Below are 25,105 nucleotides of genomic sequence, written 5' to 3' on the forward strand. Positions count from 1 at the left end.
TATCAAGAATACTTTCCCTCCAACCATGAATTAAGTCCACTGAAGGATCGTATGCCCGATCGCTACGAGACTCTATGGGATCTCACTTGTCACTATCATATAGCTTTGACGCAGTCTGAGCCTTTAGCAAAGAGGACTAAGACATTCGTGAGTCTGAAGCAGTTTGCCAATTATTTGTTCAAGAATCTGGAGAGTAATTCTGGCGAGGCTATTTGTGAGTTGGCCCCACTTACTCCCTCAGGGGTGAACATTCTGATGAAGAAGATTGACGCTCATTCTTATACCACTAGCAGTTCTGAGGGTGGTTTTCCTGCAGGGACCAAGTTCAAATCATTCTTGTGGCATGCTACCGCACCGATTCGACCAATGACCCTTCTTGCCGGTTTCCTCGCTATTTGGTTAAAGAAATGCGTGGTCTCATACCAGTCTTGTGACGCTCTGCCCTTGGAAGTACTCTATCCAGCAGTTCAGCTTGCCTACAAGAAAGAACTCTCACTTCTTCCGGTGATGGTGGCTAACATTCACCGAGGACTTCGACAGCTTTCTGGTGCCTTTACACGGAAGGAAAAGGAATCGCCGACTCAGATTCCCACCCTTAAGACAGAGCTCCCGTACACTTACTTGATGGCTTGGTTTGTCCTTCACCGTCCCGATATGATGTCGGTACCGAGCGCCACAGATCATTCCGTTCCTTTACTACAATTGCTTGAGAACGGCAAGTGGGAGGGGCGCGGATTTTCTGACGTCAGGCAGCAGCTGCAGGTCCACAAGTGTTGGACATTTTCCACTTGCTTTCCGCAGTTCTCCGGACGATACGGCGATAGTTTGACAGATGAGGAGAGGCCGAGAGAGTATCGAACTCACTTGGACATTGGCTGCTTTAACTGGCTGGTGAACATTAGGCCAGGTTATCTGACTTTTCGGGTGAGGGATCAGTGCTTCATAGAGCCATATTTACCCTGCCGATTCGCTCGTCAGTTTGGCTACGATCATCTTTAAGTCGGGAATCCTCGTCAGCAGCTTCGGGCCCATGGCGGTTTGGTAGATGGTCTCCGTGCGTGGTTGTGGACCGTGACTGGCTGTACTGGTGTTAAATTCAGTCTCCCGAGTGCTGATCGGCAGTTGCACCTCACTTTCTTAAGCTGCAAGTGGTTGTTAGCAGCCAACAAGACTATCCCCGTGAAGCCGATTGCAGAGTTAGAGGCCGAGGAAGCTTCTCAGGTTGATTCCCGTAGGATTTGGGAAAACGCTCGATCACAGAGGGCACGGAACAAGACTCGTCGGATTGATGAAGAGGGAAAGAAGACCTTTCATTCCGCAGACGAGGCTTCAGGGGGTGATCCTGAAGGTTATGAAGACTTTTCCGAGCGAGGTTTGCTATTCATTTTTTTCTTCCATCTTCCAGAAATATTAAAACTGACTATGGTTTGATGTTTCAGGGACCACAGTTGACCAGGATGAAGAGTTCCATCCCCCTCCCCAGGCGAGACCAATGATTATTGTCCCTGCTGCTAGGCGGAAGAGATTAGCCCGCAAGCAGTGCGTAGCTTCCCGAGCATCTGATATGGACTTGGCTGGTGATGATCCTGCTAGTGACGGAGGTAACATCTACTTTGTAAACCACCTTCTTGGTTATTCGGACATTGACTCATGCTTTTCCATCTCTATATAGGAGAGCGTGGAGAGAGCGAAATGAGTCCTGATTCCGTTCTTGTGTCTCCTGGTGAGCCTGACCCGCTGCCCCAGTTAAAAAGGCCCACAGGGGTTGCCGACATTAGGGAGGATAGCAATGTAGGACCTGATTCCGCAGATCCAGGTACATCTACTATTGACAATGTATCTTTTAGATGGTATACAAAAGAATTTGTGCAGCCTCTAATCATTTCTGTACATCTTGCTTCTTCAGATAACTTGCAGGAGACATACGTGGATTTTGGGAATAAAGAGGCTGACGCATCCATAAGGGGTAACTCATTTTTGTTGGTTGTAGTCTCTTTATTCTTCTTTGGTACTTATATTCTTTTACGTCAGATTTCTCTATTGATGATTTTGACGAGGAAGGCTTGATTGCGGAGACTCCTACACTCCACTTCATGTATAGCTCTCCTCAATTTGATGGCCAGTTACCCGGAGATATATTTTCCGAGCCTACGTTCGATAAGAATCTTGAGGATGATTCTTTCGAAGGTATATTCCTCCTCCCAAATTAATTATAGGACTAGCCAATTTTGACTAATGCAGCTATAATGTGACGCCTCTGAGAATTCTGACTTGTATTTAACAGGAGTTTTTGTTGAGAATGACCCTGTTGAGCCGGCTATGGGACCAACTACACCAGTTGATACACCCCCAGCCGTTAGACCTCCACCACCCCCAGTGACTCAAGAGGGTATGAATACTATTTATTTACTCTTCAAGGTCTTTTTCTGACGGTTTTTTTTTTATCGTGCAGGGAATTCTTCTCGTCTTCATATTCTGGCGAGGGAGTTGTTATCTGATGATGATCCTGAGAAGATTGTCATCTGTATAGAAGTCCGCTCCTTCTTCTCTTTCATGAATGCTATGATTGGCAAGCTTTTCCATGGTGGACTTTCTCTTCGCCAATTCAAGCCTTTCCTTGATTCTAAAGTCAATTTGATAAGGGAAGCGGGACATCCAGATTTGGCACAGGCTATAGTTGATGACCTTGATTGCCTAGAGCATGAGCTTCAGATGTTTCGTGAGCTCCGAGATGCAGGTGCCTCCTCATTTATTGCTGCCGAGCTGGACACCCGCTTACAGTCGTCACGCGAGACTCGGATTTTTGCTGAGCTCGAGATTCAGATGCAGCGGGGCCGAGTAGATCGAGTTAAGACGAGCCTTGCTACTAGATTATCTTCGCTTGCCGACCTTGATCTTTCTATTACCTCTTGTGCGACCGAGATAGACCAGCTCAGAAGAACACTCCGTGAAAAAGAGGAGAATTTGGATATTCTTCAGATGACGAAAGCACAGGATCAGCAAACCCACACTGCTTTATCTGATGAGTTGAGATCCCTGGAGCAGAAGCTAGCCGAGACAGAAGAGATCGCTGCGAGGACTTCAGCCGCCACCGAGGAGTCCATCAGGGCTGAACTTAGGCAAGCTTATGATGAGAAGCTTTCTAAGATCAGTCAGCAGATTTTTGGTCATGGTCTTGATGTATGATTTTGTTTGCTGAACACTTTGACTTTTGATTCTCTTAGTGAAACTTGCTTTCGTCTTTATTATGATTCGTCATTCCATTTGAAATGATTGACCACAATACTCATAGGATTTTTGGCAAACCCTCAGCCATCAACGGGTTTGATGAGCCTTTACCGACTACCGTTTGAGTCGGGCTAGCATGCGGATTGTTTAAATCCGTTCGCATGTAACGTTATGCTCGGAGATTGAATTCTCCGAGACTTTGTGCTATGATGTCGAATACATAGACTTCGCCATTGTTACGGGAATAGGCTACCCGGCGACACGTGTTAGGTGTTGACTTTAGGATTTTTGGCTAACCCCCAGCCTTCAACGGATTTGATTAGCCTTTACCGACTACCGTTTGAGTCGGGCTAGCATGCGGATTATCGGAATCCGTTCCGCATGTAACGTTGTGCTAAGGGAATGAACTCCCTTAGACTTCGTGCTATGATGTCGAATACATAGACTTCGCCATTGTTACGGGAATAGGCTACCCGGCGACACGTGTTAGGTGTTGACTTTAGGATTTTTGGCTAACCCCCAGCCTTCAACGGGTTTGATTAGCCTTTACCGACTACCGTTTGAGTCGGGCTAGCATGCGGATTATCGGAATCCGTTCCGCATGTAACGTTGTGCTAAGGGAATGAACTCCCTTAGACTTCGTGCTATGATGTCGAATACATAGACTTCGCCATTGTTACGGGAATAGGCTACCCGGCAACACGTGTTAGGTGTTGACTTTATCCCTACTTAGGCTTCGGGATAAAATACCCCAGAATCGAACTCTGGTGTCTTTTTCTACGGAAAAAGACTAAACCGGCAGCGCATGTTAGGCGCAGACTTATCCCTGCTTAGGATTCGGGATAAACTTCCTAGGATGAATCCTAAATTGATAAATTTCGGAAAAGATCGATGCGGGAAAGGCAGAATTTTATATTCTATTTCCCGGTCTTCTTTTAGGGTGAAGGCGAACCCGAAAACAAGGAAGGAAGAATTTTATATTCTATTCCCTGATCCTGGAAAGGAAGAATTTTATATTCTATTTCCAGCGAGGAAGAAACTAGAAGTGGGGTGTCCACTCCGAGAATCTGGAAAAATTTAGATAAACTTGCCTTTTATAGGATGAGTTATCTAAACTGAAAATGGGTTCTTCGTTTATCGAAGTGGAATTTCAACTTTGGCTATAACCATGGGAAGGCTTGACCAAAGAGAAAAGAAAGGAGTTCTTTCGTTTATCGAAAGGAGACTCTGATCTGAAAGGGGACCTTCTTGTCTATGGAAAGAGTCAAGAAGGTCATATGGACATTTTTTGTGGACCCACTGTCAATTGGAACTGATCAGTGAGGGATTTTGGTGGAGACAATGATTTCGGGTTATCCTCTAAAATATTAAGTGTAATATTCTTCGAGGAACTTCCCGGTAAATGAGTTATCCTGAATGTACTAGGGATAGTACTTTTTCAGGAACTTCCCATTTATTGGCATTAATTGCCTGGCGCCCTCTAGGGAAATCAGACGGTAAGCGCCGTTTGAATAGACTGTGTCTATCACAAACGGTCCTTCCCATTTGGGTTCAAATTTACCTTTCTTCTTGGAGGTGAGAATTATTGGTCGGCGAGCAGCGAGGACCAGATCTCCTTCCTTGAAGCTTCTCTGTCGGACTCTTTTGTTAAAAGCCCTTGACATCCTGGCTTGGTAAAACTCGATGTGTTGTTGAGCCTCCAAACGCTTTTCATCCAGCCTCTCGAGCTCTTCGAGACGCTTCTGATGTTGTTCTTCGGTCGTCATCTCCGTTGCGAGAGCGATCCGAAGGGAGGGAATTTGAATTTCCAAAGGTAGCACCGCTTCGCATCCATATACTAACGAGTACGGAGTAGCTCCCGTAGGAGTGCGTATGGTGGTGCGATAAGCCCAGAGTGCCTCCCCAAGTTTATCGTCCCAGTCTCGTTTGTTGGTCTTCACGAGCTTAGACAGGATCTTAATGATCGTCTTATTGAAAGCTTCAGCTAATCCGTTTGCAGCTGGATAATACGCTGTTGATGATACATCCTCGATCTTGAATTTATCACAAAACCTGATGAAAGCGTTGCTTATGAACTGTGGACCGTTATCGTGGATGATCCGTCTCGGCACGCCGTGTCGGTATATGACATGATGCTTGATGAAGTTGATGACGTTGTTTGTCTTCACTTCCTTAAGCGGAATCGCCTCAGCCCACTTTGAAAAGTAGTCAGTGATAGCGAGAATAAACCGATCACCTTTGACTGAAGGGGGAAAAATTGGACCGACAATGTCCATACCCCAAGTCTCGAATGGCCAGGATGTGGTTGATGTGTGTAATCGTTCTGGCGGTTGGTGCATATAATTTGCATGCACTTGACAGGCGTGACATTCTCGTGCATATTCGATTGCGTCACGTACCATTGTTGGCCAATAATATCCCATTCTTCTGATTCGATCATATAGCTTGGGACCAGGTTGATGCGCACCGCATTCTCCTTCGTGCGCTTCCTTAAGCACTTCTTTTGCTTCTTCGTTCGAAAGGCATCGGAGGAGCAAATCGTCATACCCCCGGCGGTATAACGTACGGGTCTCGATATTGTAAAAGAACCGTGGTGCTCTTCGGCGAATAGATTCTTTTTCTTTTACATCCTCCGGCAAGATGCCATATTGGACGTAGTCAATGATAGGAAAGCGCCAATCTCGGGACTCAGACCCGATTTGAGTTGAGTTCACCTCCTTGGTGTTTGGGCCCCTATCATCTTCTTCTTCATCGGTACCCATATTGTATAGGGGTACGAAGAGTTGATGCGATCTTACTGTGACTAGCAACTCTGTTTCAGGGGCTACCCGGTAACGTGTATTAGACGCTGACTTATCCCTACTTAGGCTTCGGGATAAAATTCCCCAGAATCGAACTCTGGTGTCTTTTTCTTCGGAGAAAGACTAAACCGGCGACGCGTGTTAGGCGTCGGCATATCCTTTCTTAGGATTCAGGATGAAATTCCCCATGCGTGTAAGGCATAGATTTTGGTGTTATTAATAACAACCTGTCACAATGTTGAATATGTGAACGGGTGTTCTTTTTGACGGTTAAGAACTAATCGGCGGCGCGGGTTAAGCGCCGACTTATCCTTGCTTAGGTTTCAGGATAAAATACCCCAGAATCAGACTCTGGTGTCTTTTTGTGCGGAAAAAGACTAAACCGGCAGCGCGTGTTAGGCGCAGACTTATCCCTGCTTAGGATTCGGGATAAACTTCCTAGGATGAATCCTAGATTGATAGATTCTTAGAAAAGGTTGGTGCGGGAAAGGAAGAATTTTATATTCTATTTCCCGGTCTTCTTTTAGGGTGAAGGCGAACCCGGAAAACAAGGAAGGAAGAATTTTATATTCTATTCCCTGATTCTGGAAAGGAAGAATTTTATATTCTATTTCCAGTGCGAGAAAGAAACTAGAAGTGGGATCTCCACTCCGAGAATCTGGAAAATTTAGATAAACTTGCCTTTTATAGGATTGGTTATCTAAATTGGAAAAAAGAGTTCTTCGTTTATCGAAGTGAAGTTTCAACTTTGGCTATAACCGTGAGAAGATTTAACCAAAGAGAAGAGAAAGGAGTTCTTTCGTTTATCGAAAGGAGACTCTGATCTGAAAGGGGACCTCTTGTTCATGGAAAGAGTCAAGAGGGCCAGAAAGATATTTTTAGTGGACCCACTGTCAATTATAATTGATCAGTGAGGGATTTTGGTGGAGAAAAATAATTTTGGGTTATCCTTTAGAATATTAAGTGTAATATTCTTCAAGGAACTTCCCGGTAAATGGGTTATCCTAAATGTACTAGGGATAGTACTTTTTCAGGAACTTCCCATTTATTGGCATTAATTGCCTGGCGCCCTCTGGAGTAATTAGGCGATATGCGCCGTTTGAGTAGACTGTGTCTATCACAAACGGCCCCTCCCATTTGGGTTCGAATTTACCTTTCTTCTTGGAAGTGAGGATTATTGGTCGGCGAGCAGCGAGGACCAGATCTCCTTCCTTGAAGCTTCTCTGTCGGACTCTTTTGTTAAAAGCCCTAGACATCCTGGCCTGATAAAACTCAATTTGCTGTTGAGCTTCCAAGCGCTTTTCATCTAGCCTCTCAAGCTCTTCAAGACACTTCTGATGTTGTTCTTCTGTCGTCATCTCTGTTGCGAGGGCGATCCGAAGGGATGGAATCTGAATTTCCAGCGGTAACACAGCTTCACATCCGTATACCAGCGAATACGGGGTGGCACCTGTGGGCGTGCGTATGGTGGTGCGGTAAGCCCAGAGTGCCTCACCGAGTTTATCGTCCCAGTCTCGTTTATTGGTTTTCACGAGTTTTGACAGGATCTTAATGATCATCTTGTTAAACGCCTCCGCTAATCCATTCGCGGCGGGATAATAAGGTGTTGATGAAACGTCTTCAATTTTGAACTTGTCACAAAATCTGATGAAGGCGTTGCTTATAAATTGCGGACCGTTGTCATGAATGATCCTTCTTGGCACGCCGTGTCTGTAGATGACATGATGCTTGATGAAATTGATGACGTTGTTCGTCTTTACTTCTTTAAGCGGAATTGCTTCAGCCCACTTTGAGAAGTAATCCGTGATCGCCAGAATGAATCGATCGCCTTTGACTGAGGGGGGAAAAATAGGACCAACAATGTCCATGCCCCATACTTCAAACGGCCATGACGTGGTTGATGTGTGCAACTGCTCTGGCGGTTGATGCATATAATTTGCATGTATCTGGCAAGCGTGGCATTCTCGTGCGTATTCGATTGCGTCACGAACCATTGTTGGCCAATAATATCTCGTTCTCCTGATGCGATCATACAGTTTGGGATCGGGCTGGTGCGCACCACATTCTCCTTCGTGCGCTTCCTTAAGAACTTCTTCTGCTTCTTTGTTCGAAAGGCATCGGAGTAATAAACCATCGTACCCTCTACGGTATAACGTATGGGTCTCGGCATTGTATAAGAATCTTGGCGCTCTTCGGCGGATTGATTCCCTTTCTTTTACATCTTCTGACAGGATACCATATTGAACATAATCAATGATGGGAAAACACCAATCTCGAGACTCAGACCCAATTTGAGTTGAATTCACCTCCTTGGCGTTTACGTTTCCATCATCTTCCTCTTCAATATCCCTACTGTATATGGGTACGCAGAGTTGATGCGTCCGTACTGTGACTAACAGCTCAGTTTCGGGAGGCTGTGCCAGTGATACCGCTAGTGCCGCCAGTGCATCTGCATAAGCATTCTTGTGACGAGGGATATATTCAATGAAGAATTCTTCAAAAGATTCTGCCATTTTGATGGCTTCCTGGTAGTACAGGATCAGGTCTTGGTTCCTGACTTCATACTCTCCACGGACCTGGTTGACTACCAATTGAGAATCCCCAAAAGCTTCGAGATATTCGACCCCCAGCTCCTTGGCGAAACTGAGTCCAATGAGAAGTGCATTGTACTCGGCTACGTTATTGAAACACGGACCAGTCAATGAATAAGCTCGGGGCATTACATGCTTTCCCGGGGAGATTAAGACGACTCCAACTCCAGAGGAAACGGTGGGACATCCCGGGGTTATTACCCTATTAACTGCTCTTGAAGCACCATCAAAATATAATTGCCATACTTGCTGGTGCGATGTAGTGTTAACCTCGTGGGTTTCATCCGGCAAGTCATCATATACTTCTGCCGCATCTGCGGTCGGGTTTACCGCCAAAAGATCACAAATCGCTTGTCCTTTGATCGACTTCCGCTGCTTGAAGTGCAAATCATATTGGGACAAGAGAAGGATCGTCTGTCCCACCAGGTAATGCCGCATCTTTTGCATCGCAAATACCAATGCAAGGCATTCTTTCTCAATCATCGGATATCGAGACTCAGCGCCCACCAAAGTCCGACTTAAATAATAAACTGCCTGTTCATGACCGTTATCATCGTCTTGTGCTAACAAAGAACTTATCGAATGGTTCATCGCCTTGATGTAAATCAAGAACGGTTTACCTGATTTTGGTGCAACGAGAACAGGAGGATTTGTCAGATATGTCTTGATATCCTCGAGTGCCTTTTGGCAGGCGTCGTCCCAAATAAATGACACACCCTTCTTGTTTAGCTTAGAAAATGGTTGGCACTTCCCAGAAAGGTTTGAGATGAACCGCCGGATGTAAGCTAGCCGCCCTTGCAATCCTCTGAGCTCTCTTAGATTCCTCGGAGGCTGCAATTCATGTATCGCCTTCACCTTATCGGGATCGATATGTATACCCTTAGTGGTGACGACGAACCCAAGGAATTTTTCGCTGGACATTCCAAGGAATGATTTAGTGGGGTTCATCTTCAATTGATGACTCCTCATGAGATCGAACATCGTCTTCAAATCCTTGATGTGATCTTCTTTGTTGCGGCTTTTCACAACCAAATCATCAACGTAGCATTCGACTGTTTTCCTGAGATGTTCTTGGAAAATCTTAGTCATCGCTCGCTGGTATGTGGCACCGGCATTCTTCAGACCGAAAGGCATCACCGTATAGCAGAAGACGCCGAGGGGTGTTCTAAACGCCGTATGCTTCTCATCCTCTGGATGCATCTTGATCTGGTTATATCCCGAAAATCCATCCATGAAGGACATCCTCTCAAATCCACATGTATTGTCGATAATGACATCCGTGATTGGGAGAGGGAAATCATCTTTCGGACATGCTTCATTCAGGTTCCTGAAGTCGATGCAAATCCTGATTTTGCCATTCTTCTTCATGACGGGAACGATGTTGGCTAACCAGTCTGGATGTTGTTCCTCTCGGATAAATCCTGATTCGATCAACTTCTTAACCTCTGCCTCAATGGCTTCCATAATCTGCGGACGAAACCGTCTTTGCTGTTGCTTGACAGGTTTGGCATCCGGCTTGATATCGAGGCGGTGCATTGCGACATTGGGGTCGAGCCCTGGCATGTCTTCATAATTCCATGCGAAGACGTCGATATATTCCCTGATGAGAGCAATCAATTCCTCCTTCTCATCTGGGGGAAGACTGTCGCTGATGAATATAGGCTTTGGGTTAGCTTCATCACCCATGTTAATCTGGACTATTTTATCTTCAGTGGGTGGTTCTCTTTGCTCGAACCTATCGCCATATTGCATATTCAGATGGTGAACCCACGGGTCTTCCCATGTTGGCATTTGATCGTCGTCTTCCATGGTGGATGGATCAGCTGTAGCCATATTTGCCATTAGGGCTTTGAAAACTTCTCCCAGACTTGTATCGGAGTCCCACTCTGAAGCATCAGGAGAGTATCCCTTCTTGGCTTTGTTAGCAATTTGATCGATAATTTGCCAACCACATTCGTCATCTGATGAAACATAACCTAAGCCTCGCCCATATTTATAATAATCCTCAGGTTTACCTTTTGGTACATATACTGCTTTGGCTGGATTACGAGGACCTCGATCGAAGTATAAACCTTCTCCGAGTGTGAAATCGTAGCCCTGCTTTTCCATGAGCTTGCGCGCTTCTGGACTATACTTGGATAGATGTCGACCAGGTTTGTCATCATCTTCGTCTTCACTTAGGAAATGATCTGGTAACGGAGAGCTTTTTCCTTTACCGTAAATCACTTCTTTAGCACCTCTTACTTTGTTCGGGATGACCATGGTTGTTCCGAAAGAATGCTGGAGGTGTTCCTTCGTTACATAGGATGATCGGATCGGCATATACAACTCAGGATTATCATACAGCCCTTTCATCACATCATCAAGAGACAAGGAGTACTCTAAATCATCTTTTATTGCAATATCGGCAAGTTGCCAGTTACAACCTCCATCTGACGATTGTTCATCGTCAAGATTGATTACAAAGGGTACAATGTCATTTAAAACAAAACCGCCATTGTAATCGAATCCGGCTTCAGAATCAGCTTCTTCTCCGCTGTCTGTGCCCTGGGCCGATGGTTCAGTATCGGATTCGTTACCATAAAGGAGAGAATCGGTGAAATAATTCTCATACCCCTTGAATGGTTGCTTATCCGCGACCACCGTCCTAACCTCATTGTCAGTGTCGACATACTTCAAACACTGATGGAGAGTAGAGGGAATTATCACGTTACTATGGATCCAAGGCCGACCCAATAGTAAGTTGTACGAAGTCTCCGCATCGATCACATAACACGTGACTTCTGTCTTCAGATCTCCCATCTGGCACTTCACCCGGATCTTACCCAAGGGTCTTGACCCACTAGTGTTGAATCCATAAATAACAGTGCCTGTGGACGCCAACTTGCTTACTGGGATGCCGAGGAAATGCATCAATCGAAGCGGCATAATACTCACAGCAGAACCCGGATCCACTTGGATTCGGTTGACTTGGCTGGAGCCAATGTATCCGACGAAATATAACGGCCGATCGTGGTTCGAATTCTTCGTCTGCATATCTTCTTTGGTGAAAGTAATGCAGGGAAGGTTCTTAGTCGCTATGTTGCACTGTTGACTCAGCGGTTCTGGCTGTTCAGGTATCGGCTTGACTTGAGTCAGAAATACCTCTGCATTGGCCAAAGCTTCTTGTAGGGCCTCCCTGGTTTCTTTGGATAATCGCAGCAACTCATACAGCGTTATCCGTGCAGGAATGTTGGCTAATTGCGCCATAATGTCGAAGCTATGCGGAGTCTTCGAGCTTTCCGGTTTGTCTCTTCCAATTGGACGACTGAAACGAGACTGCTTCGGATTCTGTACCTCTTGGGGATTCTTCTCTTTTGGTTTATTCACCGGTTGTCGTAGAGCTTCTTTACCCGGTGTGGGACTTGCAATCACTCCCATCTCCGTGAGAGTTTTGGCTGGTCCCCGCTTGTTCACCCCCTGCTCACTAGGTGGCGGATAATTGTAGTGGTATTCATTTCCGCTCCGTGTCGCAAAAGCTTCTTGTTCTTCTTCAGAGAGCAGGAAAGTGGAGATTCTTTCGTCATCTTCCCCTGGGATAGCAGAGACTCCATAACAAGACTTCCCTTTTCCTTTAGACTTCCTCCCGGATGACGAACCGGCCCATTGTTCATCTCCAATCAGATCTGGATGAACCCAAAGGATTTCGCCATTTGGGGTTGTGTGCGGCACAAGTCCCTTTTGGCGCTGTCCGTGCGGATCGTCATTCACCGTCTTCATCCCGACTTTGGTGACGCGTTTTGGCTCGAACCAAGTTGTAGGCACCGACCCAAAACTGATTGACACTGCGTTGGCCCCCACATTCTTGGCTGGTTTCGGGGTTATGACTCCTACGTCGATTAACGCCTGGATCTTGTCCTTGAGGTGGTAGCATGATCTCGTAGGGTGGTGGACCGCTCTGTGGTACGCGCAGTACTTTGGATCCGTCACTTTGCTGGCCCCTTCTTGATCCACGATCGCCGGCAACTGGATCTTGTTGTTCTCCAACAGGTATTTGAAGATGCCGGGAACTTCATCATCCTTGAAGGAGTACACTTTAGGAAACCTCGGCTCCGCAGATTTCTGCTTCTGAGGCCGTTGTTGCCATTGTCCTCGAGATTGTTGGGGTGCTTGTTGCTGTGGCTGCTGTTGCTGTGGTTGCAATTGAAAGGTTTGATTAGCATCAACTGCATTAGCTTGTGCCTTACCTTTCCCCCGTGGGACGAAGTTTTGCTTTGGAACACTCGTCGCCGGTTGGCCTCTTTCCGCCTTCTTCCTCTTGAGGAATCGCTCAGCTTGCTCTCCCCGGACTTTCAAGTCCTTCCATGTATTGGATGGTGCTGTCCCCATTGCTTCTAGCACGTCCAACGCGAGGTTGTTGTGGCAGGTCTGGAGGATGAATTCCTCGGTGATCGGGTCCCGGCAATTCATCGCCTTGTTCCGGAATCTTTTGACGAAGGTATCGACTAACTCTCCGTCCTTCTGCTTCTCATCGAGCAACGATCCGATAGATATCTCGGTGTCGTCGTCGAAGAAGTTGGCTCGGCCCCCGAGCCACCCTAGGGTGGCTCGGCTTGGGCCGAGCCACCTTAGGGTGGTTCGGTTCGGGCCGAGTTCCCCCAGGTGCGCTGGTTTTGTCGTTTTCCGTTGTTTCCGGTTGTTTTGTCCGTTGTTCGGTTGTTTTGTTGATTTGTTGACTTGATTCCGGATTTGGCAGTAAACTCAGTCGGTGTTTGAGTTCAAATCCACTTTGTTGGAAGACCCGTCGACTCCCCGAACCACTAACGTTGTTCACATGCAGTTCGTTAGCTTTGTAGCCTCTTTAGTTCGTTTCGTTGCTTGAACGTTCGTCGATTTGTCGAATCATCGCGCCGAGCTGTGTCAAGGGACCTATAAGCAGTTTTATACGCCTACAGATACCCCCTCCAAAGCTTTTCAGCCTCGTTCTTTTATAGAAGAGTCTGGAATGCTTTGGATATGATTGCCCCTACCCTTTGTCGGTGTAACGGGACCTGGAAATGACTTTTGTTCTGTATTCCTTCAATCCTTCGGGCCATTCAGTGCTTTGTAGAATGCCTGTAGGGGTTCCGGTGCTGCATTTATTGTCTGACCGTTGTTGGAATTTGAACTTTGAAGTCGATTCCTGATTTTTTCAATCTTTAACTCGTGTTGGTTGGTTCGACGTGCAACTAACGCTCGATTGTCGGTGTTGAATCCTCACTTGTGACACGTTGTCCGACGTCGTGTTATTGAGTTATCCTTAAGAATATTTTTAGAAAAATATTCTCCAGGAACTTCTCAACAACAATAGGAAATAGTTTATACTCGTATACCTTATTGGAGTATTTCCGTGCTCAAATGATCAGAACCGGTCCAAAGATGTCTCAAAAAAGGCAGTATTTGGGCTCAAAATCTTTCTGACCCTTCCCAATATGTGGGAGAGGGGTTAACTAGGTGAGGGATCGAACCATTGATTGATCTGAATTCGTTTCGATGCTTAATTTAGCTCCAATTTGAATTCTGGTTCGAATTTGGTTCAAACTGGTTCGAAATTGACCCAAACTGGTCCAATCTAACTCAATCTGGTTCAATCTGGCCTATTCTGGCTCACTCTGGTCTGGTCTAGTCCAGCCAGGTTCAATCTGGTTCAATTGGGCTCATTCTGGCTCAATTTGGCTCATTCTGGCTCAGTCTGGTCCAATTTGGCTTGGTCTGGTTCAGTCTGGTCTGGTCTGGTTCAGCCAGATCTGGTTTAAGGCTATAAAAGAGGGTTTTTTGGCTTCTTTTTTCTTCTCTTCCTCCTCTCTTCTAGGGCCGGCCCCCCCCTCTTCCTCCTTTTTGAGTTTTCTCTTCCCTCGAGCGTCTTTTCTCCTCGAAACTTTGATATTTATCCGAGATCTGGGTTTCCTTTTGATCTTTGACTGAGAGATCCTTCAAAAAATCATTTTTTAGAATTCCTCTCAGACCCCTCGAGCACGTGGTGAAAGTTTCCTAAAAGGTCTCATCTTCGTTGGATCTCGAGCCTTTCTTCAGGTAAATCTTCCACAATTTGGATCTTTTTCATGCTCAATTTAATTCATGCATTTGTGGGGTTATATGTGAGGGTTGAGGGTGTGATTTGATGCCTCGAGCTAATCTTTCAGGGGGGTAAAAATGCAATTTTGAGGGGTTTTTATGCAAAAATTAGGGCTGAAATTATTTTTTGAATCTAACCCTTTGAGTTATTTTGCAGGCCGTCATGTCTCGCGCCTCGAGAGGTCGTTCCCCTGCCATGTCGGTTGATGGCGCGCCTCCCTCTTATGCTGGTGAGCTACTTTTTGCAAATAAACCCTTTTTTCTTATAAATTTGTAAATTGACCCTTTTTTAAACCCCACGTTGTTCTCCTTGGCGAGGCAATCGGGAAGAGCCTTGATTCTCCTTGGTGAGGATCGACGCTTCAAAGATATGTTTTGCTTGGTCAAAACCATATCTCAAAATTAAAGGGGGCGATTTGACACTACATTGCGTTTTATAAGGCAGGGATATGTTGTCGACATACCCTGTTTTGTGATTGCACAATGTGGCCAAATCGTCTCACCCTTTATAAGGCAATGACTCTATCTTAGCTATTTGTAAGATGAGTTCAATTTCCTTTTATAATCGAGACTAACCAGTGTTTAACTGTCTATTTTGCAGTGGGGTACCCTTCTGGATCATTCCCGTCCCACGCAATATATGGACGGCGTGGCGAGCATTATTCGAACTCCAACGATCCTTCCCCTATTCCAGCTACCCCTCAGTTTGCTTCGGACACGTCGACTGAGGTTGCCCAAGTGGTGAGGGAAGGTGGTCATCGAGCTATTCGCCAGCTAATCACAGATGCGCCTTTTGTGAAGGACGCCAGCTCTACTCAGCCTCTTCGAAAGAGCGATTTCCTATTTGGTGATTCTGTCGATGACCCAGAAGCCGTATTCATTGGTGCTGAGCATTGGCTTCACAAGACCGGCAATGGCTTCATATACTTGCCGGAGATTCCTCGGCATCGTTCATTGACTGAGCTCAGATGTCAGGCTGTGACACGGGAGATGTCGTGGCGCTTGACAGAGGATCATATGAGTGTCCATTGCGGCTATATCACTCATTCGGCGGTTCCTGGTTCGTGCAGAAGTCGTGTTACCGGATTGCGTCCTGGTGTATTGGGGCTGGACGAACCACCACGTAACGAGTTCCTTGCTACCGCTTCCACCTTGAGGAATCGTCTCGCTGTTCTGGGACGGGAGATGCCAGCGACACGTCACAGGTTTTACGGTTGGGTCCACTCTTCGGACAAGTCTTGGTGGAGCCGCATGACGACATACGTCTTGAGCCGATGGGGCGAGGAGTTGCATGCTTGCGGTTTGTATGCAGCCGTTCGTGCCACCGTGTATGGCTTGCCTATCAGTTTGAGACATTTCTGTGCTTTGTTCGAGCTATATAATCCAGACTCGAACACTTTTCTGACCCGGCAGGGGGAGTTAGGCTTGGCTCTTCACGAGATGCACAGGATTTCTGGCTTGTCCATGGGACAGATGCTATACCAGGAGTACTTTCCTTCCAGTCATGAGTTGAGCCAATTAAAAGATCGCATGCCTGACCGTTATGAGACTCTATGGGACCTCACTTGTCATTACCATATTGCTTTGGCACAGTCGGAGCCCTTAGCAAAGAGGACCAAGGTATGTGTGAGTCTGAAACAATTTGCGAACTACTTGTTCAAGAATCTGGAGAGCACTCATGGCGAGGATATTTGTGAGCTGGCCCCATTCACTCCTTCAGAGGTGAACAGTCTACTGAAGAAGATCGGCGCTCAATCTTACACCACCGGCGGTCCTGAGGGTGGCTTTCCTGCGAAGACCAAGTTCAAGTCATTCTTGTGGCACGCTACCGCACCAATTCGACCAATGACACTTCTTGCTGGCTTTCTTGCTATCTGGTTGAAAAAGTGCGTGGTTCCATATCAGTCTGGCGACGCCTTGCCCTTGGAGGTACTTTACCCAGCAGTTCAGCTCGCCTATAAGAAGGAACTCTCACTTCTTCCGGTGATGGTGGCTAATATTCACCGAGGACTTCGACAGCTTTCCAGTGCGTTCACACGGAAGGAGACCGATTTACCAGGTCAGATTCCCACGCTTAAGGTGGAGCTCCCGTACGCTTATCTGATGGCCTGGTTTGTCCTTCATCGCTCGGATATGATGTCGGTGCCGAACGCCACAGACCATTCTGTTCCCCTGCTACAGTTGCTTGAGAATGGCAGGTGGGAGGGCCGCGGATTTTCTGATGTCAGACAGCAGTTGCAGGTCCATAAGTGTTGGGCATTCTCTACTTGTTTTCCGCAGTTCTCCGGTCGATATGGTGAATGCTTGATAGATGATGAGAGGCCTAGAGAGTACCGGACTTATTTAGACATCGGCTGCTTCAACTGGCTAGTGAATATTAGGCCCGGCTATCTGACTTTCCGGGTGAGGGATCAGTGCTTCATCGAACCATATCTACCGTGCCGATTCGCTCGCCAGTTTGGCTATGACCAGCTTTACATTGGGAATCCTCGTCAGCAGCTTCGTACTCATAGTGGTTTGATAGACGGTCTCCGCGCTTGGTTGTGGACCGTGACTGGCTGTACTGGTGTTAGATTTAGTCTCCCGAGTGCTGACCGGCAGTTGAACCTTACTTTCTTGAGCTGCAAATGGTTGTTAGCAGCCAACAAGACTATCCCTGTGAAGCCAATCGCAGAGTTAGAGGCTGAGGCAGCTTCCCAGGTTGATTCCCGCAGGATTCGGGAAAACGCCCGGGCACAGAGGATACGGAACAAGACTCGTCGGATTGACGAAGAGGGACAGAGGACATTCCATTCCACAGACGAGGCTTCGGGCGGGGATCCCGAAGATTACGATGACTTTTCCGAGCGAGGTTTGCACTTCATCTTTTTCTTCTATCTTCCAGAAGTGTTGAAACTGACTATGGTTTGATGTTCCAGATACCACAGTTGATCAGGATGAAGATTTCCGTCCTCCTCCTCAGGCGAGACCTTCGATCCCTATTGCTAGGCGGAAGAGATTGGCCCGCAAACCTCGTGTAGCTTCACGAGCATCTGACATGGATCTGGCTGGAGATGACCCTATTAGTGACAGAGGTAACGTCTACTCTTTGAACCATTTTCTTGGTTATTCTGAACATTGACTCATGCTTTTCCATTTCTATATAGGAGTGCGTGGGGAGGATGAGATGAGTCCCGATCCTGTTCCCTTATCTCCCGATGAGTCTGACCCACTACCCCCTGTAGAGAAGTCTACAGGGGTTGCTGACATTAGGGAGGAGATCAGTGTAGGACCAGATTCTGTGAGTCAAGGTACATCTATCACTGACAGCGTATTTCTTTAGATAATACATTAATGAATTTGTGTATCCTCTAACTGTCCTCTACTCCTTGCTCCTTCAGATAATTTGCAGGAGGCGAACCTTGGAAACGAAGAGGCTGATGCACCCGTGAGAGGTAACTCATTTCCATTAGTTGTAGTCTCTTCATTATTCTTTGGCACTTATATTCTTTTATGTCAGATTTCTCCATCGACGATTTTGACGAGGGAAGCCTGTTTGCGGACACTCCTATGATGCACTACATATATAGCTCACCTCAGATTGATGACCAGCTACCTGGAGACATGTTTCCTGAGTCCGCATTTGCTAACAATCCTGAGGATGGTTCCTTTGAAGGTATGTGCCTCCTGCTGAGTTGATTATAGGACTAGTCGACCTTGACTAATGCAGCTATAATGTAACGCCTCTGCGAATTCTGTTTTGAATTTGACAGGAGCTTTTGTTGAGAAAGACCATGTTGAGCCGGCTGTGCGACCAACTCCACCAGTCGATGCAGCTACAGTTGTTACATCTCCATCACCCCCAGTGACTCGAGGGGAAGGAGGTATAATTTAATTAGCTGAGCGATGCCGTTCATTTCCTCATTGAGGCTTTTGACGAACTTCTCTTCTTTGTGTAGGGCTTCCTTCTCAGCTTCATATCCTCGTTAAGGAGTTGTTATCAGGGGATGACCCTGAGAAGATCATCATCAGCGTAGAAGTCCGCTCTTATTTCTCCTCCCTGACTGTTATAATTGGCAAACTCCTCCACGACGGACTTTCTCTTCGCCAATTTAAGCCCTACCTCGATTCCAAGATAAACTTGATTAGGGACATAGGATGTCCGGATCTAGCGACGGCTATGGTTGATGACCTTGATCGCTTAGAGCGTGAGCTTCAGATGTTTCATGAGCTCCGGGATACAGGTGCCTCTTCATTCGTTGCTGCCGAGTTGGATGCTCGCTTACAGACATGGCGCAGTACTCGGATGGTTGCTGAGCTCGAGATTCAGGTGCAGCGGGACCGCATAGATCGAGTTGAGGCTGATTTCGCCACTAGATCTTCTTTCCTCGAGGAGCTTGATTCTCAGATAGATCAGCTCCGACGAGAACTCCGTGAGAAGGAAGACACAAAGATGCAGAATCAGCAAGCAAATGCTGCTTTATCTGATGAGCTGAAGTCCTTGAAGCAGAGACTGGCTGAGACAGAGGAGGATGCTGTGAGGACTTTAGCTGCGAACGAAGAGTCTGTTAGAGCTGAGTTGCAGGAGGAGCTTAGACGCTCTTATGACGAGAAGTTATCTGAATTCAGTCAGCAGATTCTTAGCCATGGGCTTGATGTATGATTTTATTTGCTGAAAACCTTGACATTTGATTCTCTTTAGTGGAATTGGTTTTTATCTTTATCTTTATTATGATTCCTCATCACGTTTGAAATGATTGACCATAATACTCATAGGATTTTTGGCAAACCCCCAGCCTTCAACGGGTTTGATTAGCCTTTACCGACTACCGTTTGAGTCGGGCTAGCATGCGGATTATCGGAATCCGTTCCGCATGTAACGTTGTGCTAAGGGAATGAACTCCCTTAGACTTCGTGCTATGATGTCGAATACATAGACTTCGCCATTGTTACGGGAATAGGCTACCCGGCGACACGTGTTAGGTGTTGACTTTAGGATTTTTTGGCTAACCCCCAGCCTTCAACGGGTTTGATTAGCCTTTACCGACTACCGTTTGAGTCGGGCTAGCATGCGGATTGTCGGAATCCGTTCCGCATGTAACGTTGTGCTAAGGGAATGAACTCCCTTAGACTTCGTGCTATGATGTCGAATACATAGACTTCGCCATTGTTACGGGAATAGGCTACCCGGCGACACGTGTTAGGTGTTGACTTTAGGATTTTTGGCTAACCCCCAGCCTTCAACGGGTTTGATTAGCCTTTACCGACTACCGTTTGAGTCGGGCTAGCATGCGGATTGTCGGAATCCGTTCCGCATGTAACGTTGTGCTAAGGGAATGAACTCCCTTAGACTTCGTGCTATGATGTCGAATACATAGACTTCGCCATTGTTACGGGAATAGGCTACCCGGCGACACGTGTTAGGTGTTGACTTTAGGATTTTTGGCTAACCCCCAGCCTTCAACGGGTTTGATTAGCCTTTACCGACTACCGTTTGAGTCGGGCTAGCATGCGGATTGTCTAACTCCGTTCGCATGTAACGTTGTGCTAAGAGAATGAATTCTCTTAGACTTCGTGCTATGATGTCGAATACATAGACTTCGCCATTGTTACGGGAATAGGCTACCCGGCAACACGTGTTAGGTGTTGACTTTATCCCTACTTAGGTTTCGGGATAAAATACCCCAGACTGGTCTTCTGGTGTCTTTTTCTACGGCGAAAGACTAAACCGGCGACGCGTGTTAGGCGTCGGCATATCCCTTCTTAGGATTCAGGATGACATTCCCCATGCGTGTAAGGCATGGATTTTGGTGTTATTAATGACGACCTGCCACAATGTTGAATATGTGGACGGGTGTTCTTTTTAACGGTTAAGAACTAACCGGCAGCGCAGGTTAAGCGCAGACTTATCCTTGCTTAGGTTTCAGGATAAAATACCCCAGAATCAGACTCTGGTGTCTTTTTGTGCGGAAAAAGACTAAACCGGCAGCGCGTGTTAGGCGCAGACTTATCCCTGCTTAGGATTCGGGATAAACTTCCTAGGATGAATCCTAGATTGATAGATTCTTAGAAAAGGTTGGTGCGGGAAAGGAAGAATTTTATATTCTATTTCCCGGTCTTCTTTTAGGGTGAAGGCGAACCCGAAAACAAGGAAGGAAGAATTTTATATTCTATTCCCTGATTCTGGAAAGGAAGAATTTTATATTCTATTTCCAGCGAAGAAGAAACTAGAAGTGGGGTGTCCACTCCGAGAATCTGGAAAATTTAGATAAACTTGCCTTTTATAGGATGAGTTATCTAAACTGAAAATGGGTCCTTCGTTTATCGAAGTGGTATTTTCAACTCCGGTTATAACCATGAACAAGGTTTAACCAAAGAGAAAAAGGGAAGGAGTTCTTTCGTTTATCGAAAAGGGACTCCGAACTGAAAGTGGACCTCTTGTTCATGGAAAGAATCAAGAGGGCCAGAAAAACATTTTTGGTGGACTCACTGTCAATTGAAATTGATCAGTGAGGGATTTTGGTGGTGACAATGATTTTGGGTTATCCTCTAGAATATTAAGTGTAATATTCTTCGAGGAACTTCCCGGTAAATGAGTTATCCTGAATGTACTAGGGATAGTACTTTTTCAGGAACTTCCCATTTATTGGCATTAATTGCCTGGCGCCCTCTTGAGTAATCAGGCGATATGCGCCGTTTGAATAGACTGTGTCTATTACAAACGGTCCTTCCCATTTGGGTTCGAATTTACCTTTCTTCTTGGAGGTGAGAATTATTGGTCGGCGAGCAGCGAGGACCAGATCTCCTTCCTTGAAGCTTCTCTGTCGGACTCTTTTGTTAAAAGCCCTTGACATCCTGGCTTGGTAAAACTCGATGTGTTGTTGAGCCTCCAAACGCTTTTCATCCAGCCTCTCGAGCTCTTCGAGACGCTTCTGATGTTGTTCCTCCGTTGTCATCTCCGTTGCGAGGGCAATCCGAAGGGATGGAATCTGAATTTCCAGCGGTAGCACAGCTTCACATCCGTATACCAGCGAATACGGGGTAGCTCCCGTAGGCGTGCGTATGGTGGTGCGATAAGCCCAGAGTGCTTCACCGAGTTTATCGTCCCAGTCTCGTTTATTGGTCTTCACGAGCTTGGACAGGATCTTAATGATCGTCTTGTTAAACGCCTCCGCTAATCCATTCGCGGCGGGATAATAAGGTGTTGATGAAACGTCTTCAATTTTGAACTTGTCACAAAATCTGATGAAGGCGTTGCTTATAAATTGCGGACCGTTGTCATGAATGATCCTTCTTGGCACGCCGTGTCTGTAGATGACATGATGCTTGATGAAATTGATGACGTTGTTCGTCTTTACTTCTTTAAGCGGAATTGCTTCAGCCCACTTTGAGAAGTAATCCGTGATCGCCAGAATGAATCGATCGCCTTTGACTGAGGGGGGAAAAATAGGACCAACAATGTCCATGCCCCATACTTCGAACGGCCATGACGTGGTTGATGTGTGCAACTGCTCTGGCGGTTGATGCATATAATTTGCATGTATCTGGCAAGCGTGGCATTCTCGTGCGTATTCGATTGCGTCACGAACCATCGTTGGCCAGAAATATCCCATCCTCCTGATGCGATCATACAGTTTGGGACCGGGCTGGTGCGCACCACATTCTCCTTCGTGCGCTTCCTTAAGAACTTCTTCTGCTTCTTTGTTCGAAAGGCATCGGAGTAATAAACCATCGTACCCTCTACGGTATAACGTATGGGTCTCATGGGTCTCGGCATTATAAAAGAATCTTGGCGCTCTTCGGCGAATTGATTCCCTTTCTTTTACGTCTTCTGGCAGAATACCATACTGGACGTAGTCAATGATGGGAAAACGCCAATCTCGGGACTCAGACCCAATTTGAGTTGAATTCACCTCCTTGGCGTTTACGTTTCCGTCATCTTCCTCTTCAATATCCCTGCTGTATATGGGTACGCAGAGTTGATGCGTCCGTACTGTGACTAACAGCTCAGTTTCGGGAGGCTGTGCCAGTGATACCGCTAGTGCCGCCAGTGCATCTGCATAAGCGTTCTGGAGACGAGGGATATATTCAATGAAGAATTCTTCAAAAGATTCTGCCATTTTGATGGCTTCCTGGTGGTACGGGATCAGGTCTTGGTTCCTGACTTCATACTCTCCACGGACCTGGTTGACTATCAATTGAGAATCCCCAAAAGCTTCGAGATATTCGACCCCCAGCTCCTTGGCGAAACTGAGTACAATGAGAAGTGCATTGTACTCGGCTACGTTATTGGAACACGGACCAGTCAATGAATAAGCTCGGGGCATCACATGCTTTCCCGGGGAGATTAAGACGACTCCAACTCCAGAGGAGACGGTGGGACATCTCGGGGTTATCACCCTATTAACTGCTCTTGAAGCACCATCGAAATATAATTGCCATACTTGCTGGTGCGATGTAGTGTTAACCTCGTGGGTTTCATCCGGCAAGTCATCATATACTTCTGCCGCATCTGCGGTCGGGTTTGCCGCCAAAAGATCACAAATCGCTTGTCCCTTGACCGACTTTTGCTGTTTGAAGTGCAAATCATACTGGGACAAGAGGATGGCCCATTTTGCCAACCGCCAATTCATCGAACCCGGTTGCGTCATAAATACTCGCACAGGATTAACATTGGAGATAACATAAATTGTCTGTCCCACTAAGTAATGCCGCATCTTTTGCACTGCAAACACCAACGCGAGACATTCTTTCTCAATCATCGGATATCGAGACTCAGCGCCCACCAAAGTCCGACTTAAATAATAAACTGCCTGTTCGTGACCATTATCATCGTCTTGTGCTAACAAAGCACTTATCGAATGGTTCATCGCCTTGATGTAAATCAAGAACGGTTTACCTGATTTTGGTGCAACGAGAACAGGAGGATTTGTCAGATATGTCTTGATATCCTCGAGTGCCTTTTGGCAGGCGTCGTCCCAAATAAATGACACACCCTTCTTGTTTAGCTTAGAAAATGGTTGGCACTTCCCAGAAAGGTTTGAGATGAACCGCCGGATGTAAGCTAGCCGCCCTTGCAATCCTCTGAGTTCTCTTAGATTCCTCGGAGGCTGCAATTCATGTATCGCCTTCACCTTATCGGGATCGATATGTATACCCTTAGTGGTGACGACGAACCCAAGGAATTTTCCGCTGGACATTCCAAGGAAGGATTTTGTGGGGTTCATCTTTAATTGATGGCTCCGCATGAGATCGAACATCGTTTTTAAGTCCTTGATGTGATCTTCCTTGTTGCGGCTTTTTACAACCAAATCGTCGACGTAGCACTCGACTGTTTTCCTGAGATGTTCTTGGAAAATCTTAGTCATTGCTCGCTGGTACGTGGCGCCTGCGTTCTTCAGACCGAAAGGCATTACCGTATAGCAGAAGACGTCGAGGGGTGTTCTAAATGTTGTATGCTTCTCGTCATCCGGGTGCATCTTGATTTGGTTATACCCCGAAAATCCGTCCATGAAGGACATCCTCTCGAATCCACATGTATTGTCGATAATGACATCCGTGATTGGGAGAGGAAAATCGTCTTTTGGACATGCTTCATTCAGGTTCCTGAAGTCGATGCAAATCCTGATTTTGCCATTCTTCTTCATGACGGGAACGATGTTGGCTAACCAGTCTGGATGTTGTTCCTCTCGGATAAATCCTGAATCGATCAACTTCTTAACCTCTGCCTCAATGGCTTCCATAATCTGCGGACGAAACCGTCTTTGCTGTTGTTTGACAGGGTTGGCATCCGGCTTGATGTCTAGGCGGTGCATTGCCACATTGGGGTCGAGTCCTGGCATATCTTCGTAGTTCCAAGCGAAGACATCAATGTATTCTCTGATCAGGGCAATTAATTCCTCCTTCTCATCTGGAGGAAGACTACCGCTGATGAATATGGGCTTTGGATTGGCCTCATCGCCCATATTAATTTGGACTACTTCATCTTCGGTTGGTGGTTCTCTCTGTTCAAACCTATCACTGTACTGCATGTTTAGGTGATGAACCCATGGGTCTTCTCACATTGGCATTTGATCGTCATCCTCCAACGTAGATGGATCAGCTGTAGTCATGTTTGATATTAAAGTTTTAAACATTTCTCCCAAACTTGTGTCGGAATCCTCAGCTGAAGAATCTGGCAAGTACCCATCCTTAGCTTTGTTAGCAATTTGATCGATAATTTGCCAACCACATTCGTCATCTGATGAGACATAGCCTAAGCCTCTCTTGTGACGGTAATAGTCATCGGATTTTCCTTTTGGTACGTATGCCGCTTTGACTGGGATACGGGATCCTCGATCGAAATATAAACCTTCTCCGAGTGTGAAATCGTATCCTTGTTTTTCCATGAGCATGCGCGCTTCCGGACTATAC

General features: G+C 46.4%; 1 protein-coding gene across 1 annotated transcript in view; it reads left to right on the forward strand.

Annotated features, from left to right (window-relative positions):
• Positions 2,368–25,105, forward strand: part of LOC109821010 — a 30,547-nt gene continuing 7,809 nt past the window's right edge. Inside the window, exons 1-2 of the mRNA XM_020387203.1 lie at positions 2,368–2,389; positions 2,453–3,098. Of these exons, the coding sequence (XP_020242792.1) occupies positions 2,554–3,098 (545 nt within the window). The 5' untranslated portion in view covers positions 2,368–2,389; positions 2,453–2,553. The remainder of the gene's footprint in view (positions 2,390–2,452; positions 3,099–25,105) is intronic.

The sequence above is a fragment of the Asparagus officinalis genome, chromosome 8, assembly GCF_001876935.1.
Source record: "Asparagus officinalis chromosome 8, Aspof.V1, whole genome shotgun sequence".
NCBI lineage: Eukaryota > Viridiplantae > Streptophyta > Magnoliopsida > Asparagales > Asparagaceae > Asparagus > Asparagus officinalis.